Genomic DNA, 18,044 nt, shown 5'->3' with positions numbered 1-18,044 from the left:
CCCGGGAGAGAGCCCTGAGCTCGAAAGTTCTTGAGCCCTGGGCTCCCTCCCGTTTGGAGGAAGAGAGGGGAGCCTCGAGCTCAGGTAGATCTCGACAACTCCCCAAAATGCTCCACTCGGGACAGCAGCCGCGTATTTTAAGAACCCCCCAAAAGGCACAGGAGATTAATGCCATATCCGGCTGCTGAAAAGTGATACAGAAATAGCTTGGAGGAGCAACAGAGACTGGTGTGGGTGTAAAAATTAACTGAAAGTGCTTATGTATGACTATGTGTGCTCCCGGGTCCTGTTAATTGTAAGGACCAGCGGGAGAGTGAGTGGGGTAAGTGTAAAGATTTAAAACATATGTGGTGAGTTTCGTAAAGGTTTAGTATAGTAGTGATGGAAAATTAAGCTGTAAGGTTCTGCGGAGCTGTAGCTGCAGATGAGAAGGGGTTAACTGATTAACCGCTTTGGCAGTCCAATGGGGGTGTGTCAGTAGTGGTATGGATAAATGGTAGTGTGCGTGAGCTCCGGTGGAGCGACACTGCTGCAGCAGTGGTGCAGGGGTGATGAAGCTCGGCTGAGCGTCTCTGCGACTGCAGAGGTGCGGTGGTAGTCAGTACTAAGGGGAAGAATACGCTTCTGCAGCAGCGTTTTAACTGCTTTAGCAGTGCTGGGAGTGACAGAAGTGGTATAAGTGTAATGGAAGTGTGCATGAGCTCCAGCAGAGCGTCACTGCTGCAGCAGTGGTGCAGGGGATGTAAATGATGCTCGGCTGAGCGTCTCTGCTGCTGCAGAGGTGCAATGGAAGTCAGTATTTGTAAGGGAAATACGCCTCCGCAGGGACGTTTAACTGCTTTAGCAGTGCTGGAGAGTGTATCAGTCTTAGGTTGCTAAATTAAAGTGTATATGCGCTCGCTGAGCGTCACTGCTGCGGCAGTGATGTGGAGGGGAGTGATGCTCGGCTGAGCGTCTCTGCAACTGCAGAGGTGCGGTGGTAGTCAGTACTAAGGGGAAGAATACGCTTCTGCAGCAGCGTTTTAACTGCTTTAGCAGTACTGGGAGTGACAGAAGTGGTATAAGTGTAATGGAAGTGTGCATGAGCTCCAGCAGAGCGTCACTGCTGCAGCAGTGGTGCAGGGGATGTAAATGATGCTCGGCTGAGCGTCTCTGCTGCTGCTGCAGAGGTGCAATGGAAGTCAGTATTTGTAAGGGAAATACGCCTCCGCAGGGACGTTTAACTGCTTTAGCAGTGCTGGAGAGTGTATCAGTATTAGTTTGCTAAATTAAAGTGTATATGCGCTCGCTGAGCGTCACTGCTGCGGCAGTGATGTGGAGGGGAGTGATGTTCGGCTGAGCGTCTCTGCGACTGCAGAGGTGCGGTGGTAGTCAGTACTAAGGGGAAGAATACGCTTCTGCAGCAGCGTTTTAACTGCTTTAGCAGTGCTGGGAGTGACAGAAGTGGTATAAGTGTAATGGAAGTGTGCATGAGCTCCAGCAGAGCGTCACTGCTGCAGCAGTGGTGCAGGGGATGTAAATGATGCTCGGCTGAGCGTCTCTGCTGCTGCAGAGGTGCAATGGAAGTCAGTATCTGAAAGGTAAATACGCCTCCGCAGAGACGTTTAACTGCTTTGGCAGTGCTGGAGAGTGTATCAGTAGTGGATTGCTAAGTGGAAGTGTATATGCGCTGGCTAAGCGTCACTGCTGCGGCAGTGATGTAGAGGGGAGTGATGCTCGGCTGAGCGTCTCTGCGGCTGCAGAGGTGCGGTGGAAGTCAGTATCTAAAGGGAAGTGCGCTTTGGAGAGCTGATTAACAGCTGTGTAGCAGATAGGAATCAGGCACAGTAGAGCGACTCTGTGGCTGCAAGGGTGCATAGGTATTCAGAGTCTGGTGCATTATATGTGTGAAAGCAATACATGTTCCCGCTAAGCCTTTACAGCTGTATTATAGCAGGGAGTGTGGTGATGGAAAATAAATTGATACTACAATGCAATGTAATTAAGTGGAGCTGCTGTAAAGGTGTGATGGTGGTCAGTATGTAAGCAATACGAGTTCCCGCTAAGCCTTTATGGCTGTATTGTTGCGGGGAGTGTGGTGATGGAGAATAAATTGATGCTACAATGCAATGTAATTAAGTGGAGCTGCTGTAGAGGTGTGATTGTAGTCAGTATGGAAGCAATACGAGTTCCCGCTACGCCTTTACGGCTGTATTATTGCGGCGGAGTGTGATAATGGTTAAATTTTTGAAGTGTACATGTGAGCTCTTAAAGAGCTTCACTGCTGTGGCAGTGGGAGCTTGGGGCTACCCCTGTGGGAGTCCGAGCTGCGGAGAATGAGTGCAAGTGAAATTGAAAAATTATGAAGAGGAAGAGAAGGGAAGTTTAATAAAATAAAAAGGAAAGTTTAGTAAAAATGAGTCCTATGCAACTAAGACAGAAAGTAGGAAGAACAGACAGAGTCGTGCTGCTTGGAAACTAGGTTGAAGTCTGCAACCGAGAATCAGCTGGGCTTCTCTGAGGAAATATTGGCCGAGGCAAATTGAGGATTTAAAGGTGTTAGGGGACCAATGACAGAGTTTATATCTGTTGTTGGAAGACTGTTCAGGCAGGGCGTCACTGCTGCAGCATTGGTGCAGGGGAAAAAATAATCTCAGCAGAGCTTCTCTGCAGTTACAGAAGTGCAATAAAATCAGTGGTGCAGAGAATTAAGGCTAAACAGCCGTCTCTGCAGTTGCAGCTCAGGCAAAGCTTAACTGTTATAGCAGTGGTGCAGAGGGAGAATAAGGCTCGGCAAAGCGTCTCTGCAGTAGCAGAGGTGCAGTGGTACTCAGTATTAGAGCCTCACACGGAAATACTAAGTACTATTAGCAGTGATATTTAGAGATGAAAGTGAAAAGGGGGCTCAGCTAGAGCGTCACTGCAGTTGCAGTGATGTTAATGGGGTGTATAGTTAAGTGGAGCACCTAAACAGTCGATATTAGTAAGTTTTGAGTGCTCCCGCAGGGACGTTAAATACTGCCTTTAGTGATATGTAAAGATGAAGGTGAATAAGGCATATGCTAGAGGGTCACTGCGGTAGCAGTGGTGCTTTGGGTGTGCAACTCTGCGAAGCATTTCTGCGGCTGCAGTGGTGTAGTGGGCCAGTATGGAGGCAACTTGTGCTCCCGCAGAAGCATTTACTGCTGTATTAGTGCGGGGAGTGCAACGATAGTGGTATTTAGAAAATTCGTAAGTGTATGCAAGCTCATTTACAACGTTCCTGTTGCAGCAACTGAAACGCAAGACAACCCCTGAATTGGTCGGAGCTGTGGTGAATGAAAGTGAATAAAAGTATAGGATAGTTTAAATTTGGAGAGAAAAAGTTAAAGCTAGAAAAACGGGGAAGGGTAGTGAAGGAGCTCCTATGTTAAATAGGAAGGAAATGACAGAGTCATACTTCATACCCAATAATGCATGATGGTGGAAGTTGGCTGGAGAGGATCGTCTGGGCTTCCCCGAGGTGGTATTGCTCTTCTGTGGTGTAAAAATGCTAAGAGGTTTAGAACCAGGGCCGGAGTGGGACACCTTTTCAGCTCTGGAGTTTCAAGCCTCAGACCAGCCCACCTCAGTTCACGACTGACTATATTAAAATAAGTAAATAAATATTTCCAAATCAGTTTCTAATGGCACTATCATGTCTTTTTTTTTTTTTTTTTTTTTTTGAGAAAACAGCTGCTTTAGAACCTCAAATGTTCTACAACCTTAACAGTATTACATGTCTTATCAATAAAAATGAAAACACTAAATTACTCTAGCAAGGATCGAACCAGGGTCCGCGGTGTCTTAACCTAACGAGGTAACCACTCGACCACAACAACAACAATAGAGAAAAGTTGCGGTAAAATAATGAATAAAAAGGCTGTGGTCAAGTAAATAAATTTAAAAAGTGTCACTGCTGAGAGCAACAGATTCTGGAGGTAGGGACACCGGCCCTCGCGGCCAAAAAAAAACGGATTGGCCCACCGGGAATTCTCCCGGTCCTCCCGATTAGCCAATCCGGGCCCGTTTAGAACGGGTGTGTGGGGGAACGGATATCATCCTGCATCCCTTCATCCTGCGAAGATAGATCAGATATGGTTAGGTGTATTGTTGGATTGAAATGTCATACTTAGTTCAGAAGACTTAAATTAAAAAGGCTAGTGTGAATATGGCATCGAGGGTGTGGGCTATGTGAGTGGAAAAGTGTCATTTGCAAAGAGCGTAAATGTATTTACAAATGGATGTGGAGTGTAATAGGTTGGATGAGGGTCAGCTTCTAACCAACTTGCCATTATAAGCTTATGGCTTATAAGTGTATGGACATGAGTCACTGGGGCATATTACGATTGGACTTCTATGCCTAATGCGTTGAATGTTTTTCAGTAGCAGAGTAAATTTTTTAGAAGTTAAACTGCTATCAGATGTGGCAGTTTTTGTTTTTTTTTTCCCCTTTGATTTATACATTTTATAATTATTTATTTTCTATATTATTTATTTATTCATTTATGTATTTATTTATCATCAGCCAACATCAAACCCTGAACTTATAATTAATGTCACCATTTAGTAGTAATTGTGTAAATGTAATGATAATCATTCATGAGCTTGTCATGAGAGAGGGTGGAACCATCTCAAATTTTTTGAGAGTTCATTGGATGATGACGCTTCTCCTTTCAGCTATTGGCTCGAAGGAGTGTCAATCAAAGTTGCAGAAAAAGGCTGGCGGCCATTTTGTTTGCCAGAGAACTAGTGTTATGATTGGAGACGCTACTCTATTGAATGCACCACAGCGACTAGTTTGGAGGATTAACATGGATGTTTATCAATGTATGCATAAGTTGTGGACTGATGTTTTTAAGGATTGGATTGTCTAGAACCTTGATTGAGAGGTGAGTCATTCTATTCACGCTAGAATCATCCTTTAAAGATGGATGTTTAATCTTAGTTGTAGTTTGTGAGGCTTTCCCTTAAAAAGTGTCATGTATGTTACCGCTGGTGCACCCCTAGAAGAGAGTTCAGCTTGGATCGCAAGCATCGAGAGTTTAGGCAATGTTCATGGATGGTGATAGAGTTTTTACTGTGATCTTGTTGGAGAATTGGTTTGAAGACACAGAGGTTGCATTGTGTGAGGCAATTTGAAGTAGAAGTTTGAGAAGTTGTAGTTGGATAAGTTGTTGGATAAGTTGTTGAAGAAGTTGTTGTTGTTGTTGCTGGAGAAGTTGATGTAGCTGGAGAAGTTGATGTAGCAGTAGCAGTAGCAGTAGCAGTAGCAGTAGCAGTAGCAGTAGCAGTAGCAGTAGCAGCTGATGCAGAGCAGTGTATTCTTCAAATCGAAGATGACTGTAGTGAGAAAACCCTGGCTCTTTATAGTGGTTAGGAATGGCCTGATTAGTGGATCAAGCATGCTAATGCAGAACCAGCCGTGTTCAATCATAATCACGTGCTCCTCTCGAAATTAGTTTATGAATAAACTTCACTTTATGTTACAACCTTAATTCAAAATGAGTCAAATTCATTTATTGCCTCTAAATTCTACACACAATACCCCATAATGACAATGTGATTTTTTTTTTAAATTGTTGCAAATTTATTAAATTTGAGAAATCACATGTACATGTACTCAGAGATAGTAGAATCTCACAAATGTTTTAAGTGTTGCCCAGCGGCAGCTCTACAGTTGTCTGTTAGAGAGGCTCTGCTGCTCATGCTCAGGAGGATGCGGGAGTTCCAGTTGAGTGTGCCCTTATCCCTGAGGACACACTTTGCCTTGGGTATGATACACAAGGGAGATGGCATCCACAACCCAGTGTGCCAGCCTCTGCTTGGATATGGCACTTTCCTTCTGTCGACTTACAAAACAGACAAAAAAAAAAAAAAAAAAAAAAAACACACTAGAGAATGCTCTGTTTCGGCCATGTAAACACCCAGTGTGTGACCTCATCACAGCAATGGAGGGGTTGAGTATGCCTCCTCCAGAGTCAATGTTTGAAGTCTGGAAATGGAGTGGTAGGAGCCTTGGGCACATAGCCAGGCCAGAGTCTCAGGACAATGTGAGAGTTAGCTGGCCCAAATTCCAAGCATGATTTGCAGACAGAAAATGCCTCCAGGTCCCGGACTCTGTTGATAGAAGCCAGTGTGATGAGCAGAGCTGTCTTCAAGAATAGAAAACTTAAAGATACTGAATCAAGCGGCTCTCTTTGCAGTGCGCAGAGGACCACAGAGTGATCCCAAAAGGTCATGAGAGGTCAGCTACCGATGCTGGCAGGTCACTTAAGGTTTCTATGTCATGTCTATAGATCACACATGAAGGTTCCAGAGATTTGATTTGATTTATTTATTTTCAAACAGAAATATCATACATAAAAAATCATTAACAAAAAATACATTTCAACATGGTCAAAAATGGAGTGGGATGAAGCACAAGCTTATTATTTTCCCACCCCATTACCACACACGTCATTCGTCTATTACTTAAACTGATTTCTTCTTTTACTGATCTCTTCTTTTTCATAAAATATATTTCATCCTTTTGGCATCTTTGACAAATTATATGTTTGATTCCATTTGTACCTTTACATTTTGTAACAGACCCAAAGGTCCAGACCCAAAAAAAACACTGCAAATAGCCATTAATTAAAACTTCATCATACCTTTCTCACTTTATCCTTTTTCAATCACCTTCATCATTATATTCCTTTAATAATATACATTTATACAACTTCTTCAATTGATTATTATCCTGACATTGTTTGGGAGTCTGATCTAGACTGTTCCATAATTTCACATCACAGACAGACATACACAAACTTGTTAAAGTTGTCCTTGTTTTCAACCTCCTAAACCTTAGTTCTTCTCTCAGATTATATCCCCCTTGTCTTTCTTCAAATAACTTTTGCATGCATTTTATAAGTAATTCATTCCTAGCTTTAAACATAAATTGTGCTGTTTTAAATTGAACCAAATCATTGAACTTGAGTATCTTTCATTTTAAAAATAGAGGATTTGTATGCTCCAAATAGCCCACATTTTCCATCAGTCTAATGACTTTTTTGTATTTTAAGGGATTGATTGTATTTGAACAACATCAATTAGGACTAACAAAAACCAGAAACAACTATCTAACTAATGCTGAGATGACTTATTGATATTTGTGTGCAATAATTCCAAAATGTATGTCTAATCATTATTAAATATTAATGATGACAATAATACTAACAATGAATTACATCTCTCATGATCGTGCTGCCCTGAATGTGCTTGAATGTAAGTTATCTATTTATTTACCAATATGTTATCATTTATTGTATCAAATGCCTTCTTTAAATTTATAAAAAATCCAACTACCTTCTCCTTTTTCTGATCTGGACGTAAGTGCCAGATGGAAAACCTCCTTGAGAAAGAAGGTCCTTCCTCAGGAGAATCTGTCAGGGAGGGTCTGTCCCGAGAAGTGTGAGTTCTGGAAACCAGGTCTGGGTGGGCCAGTGTGGTGCAACCAGCAAGATCTGCTCCTCGTCCTCCCTGACCTTGCCCAGGGTCTGTACAAGAAGACTCACTAGGGAAACGCAAACTTGCCTGATACACATGTCCGAATCCAGCAGTGAGCCAGTGCATCTGTGCTGAGCGGCGCAGTGGCCGGTCTTTGGTAAAGCAAACAGGTAAACCTGAGTTTCTCCAAAACACCCCCATATCAGCTGGAGTACTTTAGGGTGAAGTTGGCACTTTCCTGGGAGTGTGAGCTGCATGATATTCCTTGGTGCTTCCCATTGACATCCCTGAGACATGCAACAAAAACCTAAAATTAATAACAAAATTTAACATGAACCTGTTTATAATGAGAACAATTAAGAACAATCAGTAAATAAAAGTGAATAAAAAGTTAAATGTGAAGTGCCATTAGAAACTCCTGGAATGTCAGTCGCTTTGAAAAAATGAACAGTATTTTACTGTAAATCAGGAAATTCTCCATTAGATTTATTAGAGTTTTATAACAGATTTGGACAGTTGCACAGTTTAACCATGCTTAATGTTGTGTTCAATGTTCTCTGTATTTCTCAGTTCTCCTGCATTTGTTCTGTTAATAGGTGTGGATGCCAGTTCACAGGCCAGTACTCATGAACTTTGAGAGACAGTTTTTGGGGAAACTGTATCAAAGATAGGGGTGTAACGATACACTCAAGTCCTGACGATGCACTGAGGTCTTATGAAGCAAAGGAATCTTTCTCTGTGCAACAAAGTAAACATTATTTACAAATGTATCATCTGTAATATCTCTGTGACTGACTTTTTCTTCATGAATATGTTGTGAATTTAAAGACGAGACAAACCAGGAGGATTTTTCAGGTATCTTCAGAGCAGAATCCTTTAATAAGAACTCGCCGTTGCTGTGATTCATCAAGAAAATCTCTCAACTACTGCAGCTGACTCTCAGTTAAATACACAAGTTAGTGGGCAGTGCTTATTAGTAGAAACAGAAACTGCCATTACAGGTTTAGTACAAAAGTCTTTTTTCGGCTTTTGTCAGACAAAAGACACAGCCGTGTCTGGAATAGAGGATGACATGGGAGGGAATTTTCACTTCTGTCCCGTTCCCACTCTCACAGAAAGAAATCTTTTCCCGTCCCACTCCCAGACCAAAGTTTAAAAAATGATCCTGTCCCATCCTGCTCCTATTTAAAATGACTCCCGCTCCTGTACCGCTCCATATATATTTTTTCTTCATTTAGACTTTAGGTAATACATATAATTTGATTTGATCTGCTCCCCATCCCGTTTTAGACCTGCTGCTGAGTCCCTGTTTCTAGATTTTCTGGAGATCAGTTACAGTGAATGAAAGAGTAGTTCACACCATGTCTACAATAGATTAATGAGCCCAAACAGCACATAAAGCTGCATTTAACTCATTTATTGAAAACTGTTTAATTAAGAAGAGCTTCTACTATTACAGGCAGCAGCTCTTTCACTAATTTTGTTGGAATTGGGTCCAACATGCATGTAGCTGGTTCAGAACCATTTATCATTTTATCTAGCTCGTCCTTCCTGTTCTGTGATTTTGAAGCACTGTAAATTATCTAGATTCAGTGGAATGTTGAGAAGTATAAGGCGGTGCAGAAAGTTTAGCGTCTTCTATTTTCTGTCTGAAGGCTTTTATTTCATCACTAAAAAAATCATCACTTCTAATTTGCGGTGGGACATTTTGTTCCAAAGATGACTGATTATTTGTTAATTTAGCAATGGTGTTAAATAAAAATCTAAGACTGTTATGATTATTTTCTATCAGTTTGTGGAGGTGCTCAGTCCTGGCAGATTTTAGAGCTCTCCTATAGCTGTGGGAAGCACTGAATCTTATAGTTACGACATTTTCATTTTGTTAAAAATAATGTTTCTCATAAGAAAGGTGGGGGATGGGATTAAAACTGACATTACATTCTTAAAATCAGAGGAGTGTAATAATTGAGTGTTTAAAATGGCTTTTCTTGACTGTGAACACTCTTATTTGTCAGTCACTGATCATTATGCTCTACATGCTTAACTGTGTTTTTTCTACTGTGCAGGTTCAGAGATGTGGCAGCCATGTGGACGGACCCTTCAACCATGACCACCTCCTGAAGTCACATTATGCTCTATTTATCGAAGATGTTCTGCTCTCTCTTTGAACTATTTGGGCCTCATCAATTCTCTTGATCTGGGATATAGTCTGAAGATTTTCTCAGGATTACTGAATCGCAATTACTGTAAATCACCCGATTAAAATCAATCATTCCATCAAAAAACAAACAAATCTCTGTGCATATACTCTATTTACTATTGTCTGCATTGAAATTATTCTAATAAGCATTATTTAGGCAGTTTTGGAATCGTGTCTGTGTTCAAGAATATGATGCATCGTCTTCTTAATTAAATCTAGTTTAGAGTTATAGCACAGAAACTTAGCATGCTGAATGTCTAGCGGTTATTACTCTTATTTATTTCAAACTAATTGTTTTATTCATATTATACAGTATATTCAAATGTATTTAAGTTATCATACATGTAATGTGAGCAATAAATTGTATGAAAATATGCTTCATTTTAAATTTGTAAGTGGCGAAACGGGCAGTCATAAATGTTGTGATTTTGAGAAAATAAAATCTAATTTTAATTACGCTGTAAAAAGCAATTAGTTGACTATAAATAGGTAAGTTAAGTCAACTTAATAGGTCCTCATATTTTTAAGGGAAGTCAATTGGTCACTTTTAAGGCAGCGGTTTTGATCCCTTCATTAAAGTAACTAATTTAACTAACTTTGAAGGTGACATTTATTCTTGATTTATTCTTAGTAACACAGTTTGTTTCATTCAGCGCATGATATTCTTTGGTCTGAAAATAGTTATTGATTACAAACCAGATAATAGTCAGTGTTTAATGATTTATTTCAGCCTTCAGAAGGGCCTGATTGTTTAATCTTTGACATTTTTACTTGGCTCAACTTCATTAATGTTGACTGTGCTTCAAGTAATTGTAATAGTTCATAAAGCAATGTACTTTGTTTACATCTTTGTTTATTACCGTGATGTGCTGCATTGACTTGGAGAACTGAAAGTGTGACGGTGTCACATTCGTCCAGACATACTTAAGAAAGATTCATTTAATCATTTAAGAACTGACCCTTTTGGTCAACGCAACTGTGATTAAAGTAAAGCAGCAAGTAACAGAAGCTGATTTGAATGTAATGTTGTGACTTTTTAACAGGTCATTTGCTGTTAAATTTGTATAATAAATAATAAATATATTCAAGTTCTTTTTTTTCCAATCTTGGTTTCAATAGATAGTGACTACATTGTGAGTTCTATTGTATCTCTGCTGTATTTGCTCAATGTTACAGTTCTCTGTTCAGAATGTTTATTATTTATATCACAGAAATGGGATTCATTCAAACGTAATGTATTATGTATGGATTTCAGTATTGACTGCTGTATGATTTTATGTGATTAATAATATGACATAAAATCTCATTTTTCATTGCGATCTCATTTTCACGTCATTGCAAGGAAACTTATGAAGGTAAAAATGAATATGTATTTGCTTCTGTCATTTCTATTTCTAAAGACAGTTAATTGTGCTCCAGTGACTTATAATTGTATAATCATGGCCATATTCTGAGTCTGAAATAGTGTTATTCTGAATGTCTTAACACCCTTGGCAGTCTTTATCCAGTATAACATCATATAACAGGTTATGTCACCATATACAAAATAGATCATGCGTTTTGCAAAGATAATCATTTATTTTAGGTCTGTAAGAATTGAAATATTACAAATATTTTTGATGTCTTTGACAATTCAAAACATGAGCTGAAAACAGGGCCAATGGACTCCACAACCCACCAGGGGGGAATGCGGGAAAAACCAGTTCCTGCTGCATTTGCATCTGAGTATGCTGAAACTCAGCTTCATCCCCCCAACTCACGCATATGGTCATTTCAATGTTTGAATGTTCTAGATTAACCAAACTGACTTTAACTATCATGTTTGATATCATTTGAAATGTCTCAGTGCGATTGGTACAATGGTCTCGTTCTCTCAGAAATAGACATAATCAAAACAATAAATATATAACTTCAGGCATCTTTTGAACCACTGTGAAGGGTGTGACTTTTCCCTAAGTGTGAATGCCTTTTGTTATTCACACCCCCTTCCTTGAGGGAATTCTTGGATTATTTAAGGTAAGGTCTGAGAAAGATTCAGCGCGATTCTGCCTAACCAGATCAGCCCATAACATGGTTTGATCCATGTTATGTATATTTTTGAAGTCAGGAATGCATCTTTTTCATCTTGGATTTGTCTTTGAAAATTTGATGTTTTGTATTGATCGTTTATGAATTGACTGATTGAATTTGGCATAATACATTTACCTGACTAATAAATTATGTTTTGAATTATTCAAACCTCGTGTTATTATCACTGATAAATGTTGTTGTCCATAGCACTACAAGCCACTGTACAGGTTAGTAACGGACTAAAACATGTTAGACGGAGCAGCGTGGCACGCTATACAATGTTGTTAGAGATCCGACTAATAAATTGGCATTTATTCAAGTATACTTGGACTGTAAAAGGCCAACTATTTAGAACAACAAAATATTGTTGAAACTACTTTAAATGTGGATATTTAGGCCTTCATCTACAAACGTATAATCCTGCGCGATTATTATTAAAATACTTTGTCTTGATTAAGTAGATAACAGATCTATGGGGACCACATAAAAATCTCCTAAATTGAGTAAGTAGGGTTCTGCCTTTTTAGGAGAGTGGTTAATCGCCTCTGTTTAATGACCAAGACTGACAAGCTTGTATTAAGAGATTGTATACCTTCATATTGTAAGTTCTCTGAACTTAACATTTTAATTTCTTTAAATGATTCACCATGTCTCTGTTTAAAATGATTGGTTGTGCTTGAGATTCTGCCTTGACAACCGCACTGATTGGTCAATATATGTTATTTGACTCAAGGTGGTCATTTTGCTTGTGATGCTGAATTCTCCTTAAGCGCAGCAGGACAGAGGCACTACCTGAACCCATCTGACGAAAGAGAAAAGTTAAATTAGTTAGTAGATATTTAAATGCTGATATACATTTTTCTTAATTGATATACACGCTGGGGCAACACGGTGACTTAGTGGTTAGCATTGTCGACTCACAGTAAGAAGGTCGCTGGTTCGATTCACGGCTGGGCCAGTTAGCCCTTGTATTTTAAGTTATCTGTGCTTAAAAATTTAATTTAATGAAGAGACCACATTTGGTCAACTCAATTAATTGAATTGTAGAGTTGTAGATTTGAGTAGTCTCAACTTATTAGTGTTTACAGTGTGAGTCAAAGAGTCATTCTGTGATGCTGCAGTGATGCTGAGTAAATAAGAGATCAGCTAAATCATCTAATAAGTAAAAATACAATTCCATACATATTCAAGTATAAATCACTGGCGCAGAAAACAAACAAAACCTACGTGAGACCAAGAGACTTTATTAAAAGAAAAATCATGAAATTAAGTCATACAATGCGTCATTCAGCAACAATCATAACTTAAAGATTGTAGTCAGTTCTTGTTTTCTTAGTTCTTGTTTTTAAGCAAACAAATCTTTTAAAATGTAGAGATTGTGTTCAGATAAAAATATAGAAAGCAAGACAGAGTGATATAAGATAAAGACAGCTAAATAAATAAGCAAATATGAAAAGTGCTTATTACTGAAGGACTTCCAGGTCTCATGACTCGAATTGCTTAGGGCCCCCAAATCACCTAATCCGGCCCTGCTCATAACAAACAATCATCATGATCACGGTACAAAGTGTAGAGTAAACAATGTTATTAACACTATGAGCTGTATTTGTTAAAATAAATGTTAAATTATTGTGTGTTTCATTAGGAAAAACTGTTGAGATGATGAAAAACACACTGTCTTATACGTTTTAGTTAAATTGTGATTCTCTGTGCTGAACATTGCCCCCTTGTGTTGTCTATGATCACTTACTGAGGAGAGACGTGACCCTGCACCACAAAAGCACTTTTTTACTTCTTTTAGTTTGAGCACATGCTTTTTAAAATGATTGAGCTGTTGAAACTTTGACCTACACATGAAAAAACAGTATGTACATTTTAAATTATTTTCAAAATTATAATTGTATTCTAACCTGAAACTGAAGATCGTCCTAAAAAGAGATTTAATTCAATTCAATTCAATTCAATTCAACTGTTTATTGTCATCTGCACAGTAAGGAAACACGTCTCCCTGTACAATGAGATTCTTACTTTGCCGTCCACAGTGAAGTCATACACATCATACACAACATACACATCATACACAACATACACATAAATACACATATATACACAGAAGTGACTGAAGATTGATTGTAAAATGTAAGTATATAAATATCTATGAAAGTAAACAATATGTAAACCTGATTTGAGTAATGAAACAGATGTAAACAGTGTACAGTGTTTTTTTTTTTTTTGTTTTTTTATTGTGCTTATTATGCAAAAAGGGCTTAGTGCAATTGGATTATGTGCAAAAAAAGAATAAAGAATAAAATAGTGCAAAATGGGATGGAGTATGTAGTGTTGTACTGAGCAGAAAAGAGACTGTTATGTGCGTTGGTTATCTGTTTAGAAGTCTGATAGCTGATGGGAAGAAAGAGTTCTTGAGTCTGGCAGTCCTGCATCTCACACTCCTATACCTCCGCCCTGAGGGTAGGAGTGTGAATAAGCCGTGTTGTGGATGAGTGGGGTCTTTCAGGATGGAGGCAGTTCTCTTGTGGACTCTGTGATGGTAGATAGTCTGCAGAGAAGGCAGTGGGGACCTAATGATCTTCTCTGCAGTCCTCACCACTCTCTGCAGACGTTTGCGGTCCTTTTCAGTAGCGTTTCCATACCAAACAGTAATGCAGTTGGTCAGGATGCTCACAACCACACAACTGTAAAAGTTGCTGAGGATCTTAGATGACAAACCGAGTTTTCTTAGCTTCCTTAAGAAGTACAGCCGCTGTTGTGCTTTCTTGACCAGCTGGGTGGTGTTCAGTGTCCAGGTGAGGTCCTCACTGATGTGGACCCCCAGGTATTTATTGCGCTATATTGGGATAATTTGCAATTTGATGTGCACAAAGAAGAAAAACACAGTAGTGTTTACTTTAAATTCTCGTAAGAAGTTTAGTATTTGTATTTTTTCTAACTTTGAATTGAAGATTATATCAAAAAACTATTCAGCACGCTTCAATGTTGAAATTTTGTAGTTCAATGTCCACAAAAACACAATATTGTTCATTTCAAATTCTCATAGAAACTTTTCTTTTTTACTTAAATTGAAGATCACTCAAAATAAAAAAACATTTGTTAAATATCAGCATGCGTGTATGGACATTTACTGAGTTTATTATCGACAGATCTGTGTTTAAGTAAAACAATTCGGCTAGTTTGGATTTTTATGTTTTAAATTCAGACATCAAATATTGCAAATAAAAGTTTGGTCTAGTTAGTTCAGCACACTACAGACAGCATGATCATATCTGACTGAACAGAGTCTCCTAATTCCTCCAGTGTCTGTGTTCATTCATTCATTTTCCTTCAGCTTAGTCCCTTTATTCATCAGGGGTCGCCACAGGGGAATGAACCGCCAAAATATCCAGCATATGTTTTACACAGCAGATGCCCATCCAGCTTCAACCCAGAACTGAGAAACATCCACACACTCTCACATGCACAAACACACTATGGCCAATTTAGTTTATTCAATTCACATAAACCACATGTCATTGGACTGTGGGGGAAACCCATGCCAACACATGGAGAACATTCAAACTCCACACAGAAATGTCAACTGGCCCTGCTGGTACTCGAACCAGCGACCTTCTTGCTGTGAGGTTACAGTGCTAACCACTGAGTCACTGTGCTGCCCTTGGTTTGAACATTTACATTTTAGTGAAACCAGTAAAGACAAAAAAAACTGCTGTAATTGCGTATAAAATAACTTTATTGTTTATGATTTATTTAACATCTGTCCCCGTTTTTCTCTAAGTGGTCTAGAAACTGTACATTTGTCTACTGTAGACTAGCTTGTGTGTGTGTGTGTGTGTGTGTGTGTGTGTGTGTGTGTGTGTCTTCAGCTCGTACAGCTTCACACAGAGCCTCACAGATGCAGCAGAGGAAGCTCAGGATCAGGATCTGTTCTCCTCAGTTCCTCTGCCCCTCCTGCTCTCCTTCTACAAATCATTGACAGCGTTTATCTACACTGAACCTGACAATGCAACCCAAGCCATGACTGCTGAATTCAGATAAGTGTAATGTCACTGGCCACCTGTGCAGTGCAACCAGGGATGGCTCTCAATGTCATCTAAACTGGGTCGATCAGCCGGTGCTGCACTGAGACACCAGTGAATCAGCTGACGGCACTCTGTTACACACAACACCGTCTTCAGAACCACACAACAACACACTTCTGCTCGCTCACCAGGCTATCTCTGAATGTGTCTGAATCTCTTACCTGTTGACAAGCTCTTAGGGAAGGTCAGTCTGCTTCTGGACGTGACCCTCTGTGCGCCTCTGAATGGGAAACGGTCACACAGGATGTTGTAGAGCGTCACTCCTACTGACCAGACTGTAGCTGGAGTCGCATGGTAGCGATGTCTACGAAACCACTCAGGAGGAGCGTATGCAGGAGTGCCTGAGAGACATAACAAGACCACAAACATCTGCTCAACATGCTCCAGTACAGAAAAATTCCCTTTAGTGGATCAGCAGAAGTTCACAAACATCAACAGAACGTTTCCTTCTGTAACTCAAACTCACCTGCAAAGTATTTGTAGGTCGAGCGCTTCAGCAGATCTCCACAGCCGAAGTCCAGCAGCTTGATGTCCTGGGACTCTGTGGAGATCAGCAGGTTTTCTGGTTTGACGTCCCGGTGCAGGACACCGCGGCTCTCGCAGTGTTTTAGGGCCGCAATCAGCTGCACCAGCACTTTCTTGGCCAGACGCTCATCCAGACAGCCGTTCTCCTCACAGAAGCTCTGGAGATCTTGGCAAGGATCCGGTCGCTCCAGGATCAGGATGTAGCGTCTGGGACGGTCAAACCAGTCCAGCAGCTGCAGGACACTGGGGCAGGCAGGAGCTGACGTGACACGGGTCATCAATGCCACCTCCAGCGGCAGCCGACCCTGACCATCCTGCAGGACAAACCCTCCATTATATCCAGAACTCAATCAAACACAGCAAACACAACAGATTCACATCAAAACATACAACTTTCAGTCGCTCGGGGGTCCGGTCCTTTGACACATACTTGATGGCCACCTGCAGACAGGAAAAGCAGAGTAAATCACACCTGCCTGATTGTGACACATGACATTTACTGACAGCAACATTTCTAAAGCATGTCTGAACAAAGGAGGGAAGAAAATCTCTTACTGGCAGTCCATCAGACCTGCGCATCCCAGCAAACACAGAGCCGAATCCACCTCGTCCCAGCAACGGGCCCTTCAGGTACAAGTCTGCAACACAGAAGAGCACAAGAAATGAAGAAAAGAGAGAAAGAGAAAACATGCTGCGGTCTCTTCAATGACAAATCATTTCCTAACTGAGCCATAAGATCTAGAAGATGAGCTGTGCTGACCTCTGCGAGAGCGTTTGGATGGTCTGCTGGACGAGGTGGACGCCGTTTGCTGGCTGCTGCTCTGCCTTTTCCTCTTGCCGTTCCTCTGGTCTGTGGATGCAGAATCAGCCAAATGTGAAGGCACAGGAGCCAAAAAACCAGGAAGCTCAGTGGTGCCGTCCCGTGTATCTTCTGTAGATCAAGACATTTTTAATGAATCTTTTTTGTTAACTTTTGTAATCCTTTTCATATGTCAAACATCATACAGCATCATACAGTGATATACAATGACAAACAAATGAAAGATTAAAAACACTCACCTCCTCTTTCTTCACCCATGTGGGACATGGACAATCTCCTCCAACCTGCAATAAAACAGACAAAAACAGACAAATATGAAAATAAATGTAAAACAAAGTAAAGAAGAAGAAGAAGGAATGAAAAAACAGCAACAAAATTGTATTTAAAAAAATAATCAAAAAAATAACTAAAATAAAGATGATTAGAGAAATTGTGCTCTTTAAAATAAGTCTTTTTCTCTCAGAAATCCTCCAACAGCTTCAGAAATCTCAGGAATCGCACAGAAATGCTCTGCAAAGTCGACTCGTCTCTCAACCAACAGATTGCGATGGGTTTGATTGTTTTTATATGCAGTCAGAATTCATATCATAACACGCGTTGCTATAGCAACTAAAATTGTAAAATACAAATAGCCAAAAAGGGGTATAAATCCGATTAGTTCTAATTAAAAGCTCTTGTTATTAAATTAAAAATGTATAAAAATTTAATTTCCGGGGTAATTTTCAATTGGCCAATCAGCTTTCATCAATACTGCGTCATCACCATACAGTGATTAAGCTATCGAAATTAAATGAAATGAAACACTAAAAGCCTTATTTAATTTAATATTATTGTTGTTTATTATACAATT

At 39.9% G+C, this 18,044-nt stretch overlaps 2 protein-coding genes across 4 annotated transcripts in view; one reads left to right on the top strand and one right to left on the bottom strand.

Annotated features, from left to right (window-relative positions):
* LOC137495937 (serine/threonine-protein kinase pim-3-like) overlaps positions 1 to 18,044 on the top strand; it is a 35,341-nt gene that overhangs the window by 14,412 nt on the left and 2,885 nt on the right. The window lies entirely within an intron of this gene.
* Positions 6,317 to 17,937, bottom strand: LOC141386225 (serine/threonine-protein kinase pim-3-like). 3 transcript variants are annotated; one of them, XM_073953896.1, is made up of 8 exons: positions 17,434 to 17,937; positions 17,135 to 17,305; positions 16,930 to 17,012; positions 16,765 to 16,815; positions 16,316 to 16,688; positions 16,011 to 16,190; positions 15,825 to 15,920; positions 15,480 to 15,729 (listed from the first exon to the last, which is right to left on the bottom strand). In XM_073953896.1, exons 1-8 carry the CDS (start codon positions 17,459 to 17,461, stop codon positions 15,701 to 15,703), a joined length of 1,011 nt encoding a protein of 336 aa, XP_073809997.1. In that variant the 5' UTR covers positions 17,462 to 17,937; the 3' UTR covers positions 15,480 to 15,700. The 3 variants fall into 3 exon arrangements, with proteins under 3 accessions (XP_073809998.1, XP_073809999.1, XP_073809997.1); XM_073953897.1 differs by lacking the exons at positions 15,480 to 15,729; positions 15,825 to 15,920 and adding an exon at positions 6,317 to 7,772; XM_073953898.1 differs by lacking the exons at positions 15,480 to 15,729; positions 15,825 to 15,920 and adding an exon at positions 13,713 to 14,600.

The sequence above is a fragment of the Danio rerio genome, chromosome 6, assembly GCF_049306965.1.
Source record: "Danio rerio strain Tuebingen ecotype United States chromosome 6, GRCz12tu, whole genome shotgun sequence".
Classification (NCBI taxonomy): domain Eukaryota; kingdom Metazoa; phylum Chordata; class Actinopteri; order Cypriniformes; family Danionidae; genus Danio; species Danio rerio.
Note: the sequence above shows the minus strand (reverse complement) of the source record. Positions and strands in the feature narration are given on the sequence as shown.

What these genes read in the sequence shown, in the direction of transcription:
- LOC141386225 (XM_073953896.1), bottom strand. Translation starts at nt 17,461, where the DNA reads ATGTCCCACATGGGTGAAGAAAGAGGAG. An exon ending in GCAGGTCTGATGGACTGCCA is followed by an intron (nt 16,816 to 16,929) that starts GTAAGAGATTTT and finishes TCCTGTCTGCAG; the next exon opens with GTGGCCATCAAGTATGTGTC. An exon ending in GACCTACAAATACTTTGCAG is followed by an intron (nt 16,191 to 16,315) that starts GTGAGTTTGAGT and finishes TATGTCTCTCAG; the next exon opens with GCACTCCTGCATACGCTCCT.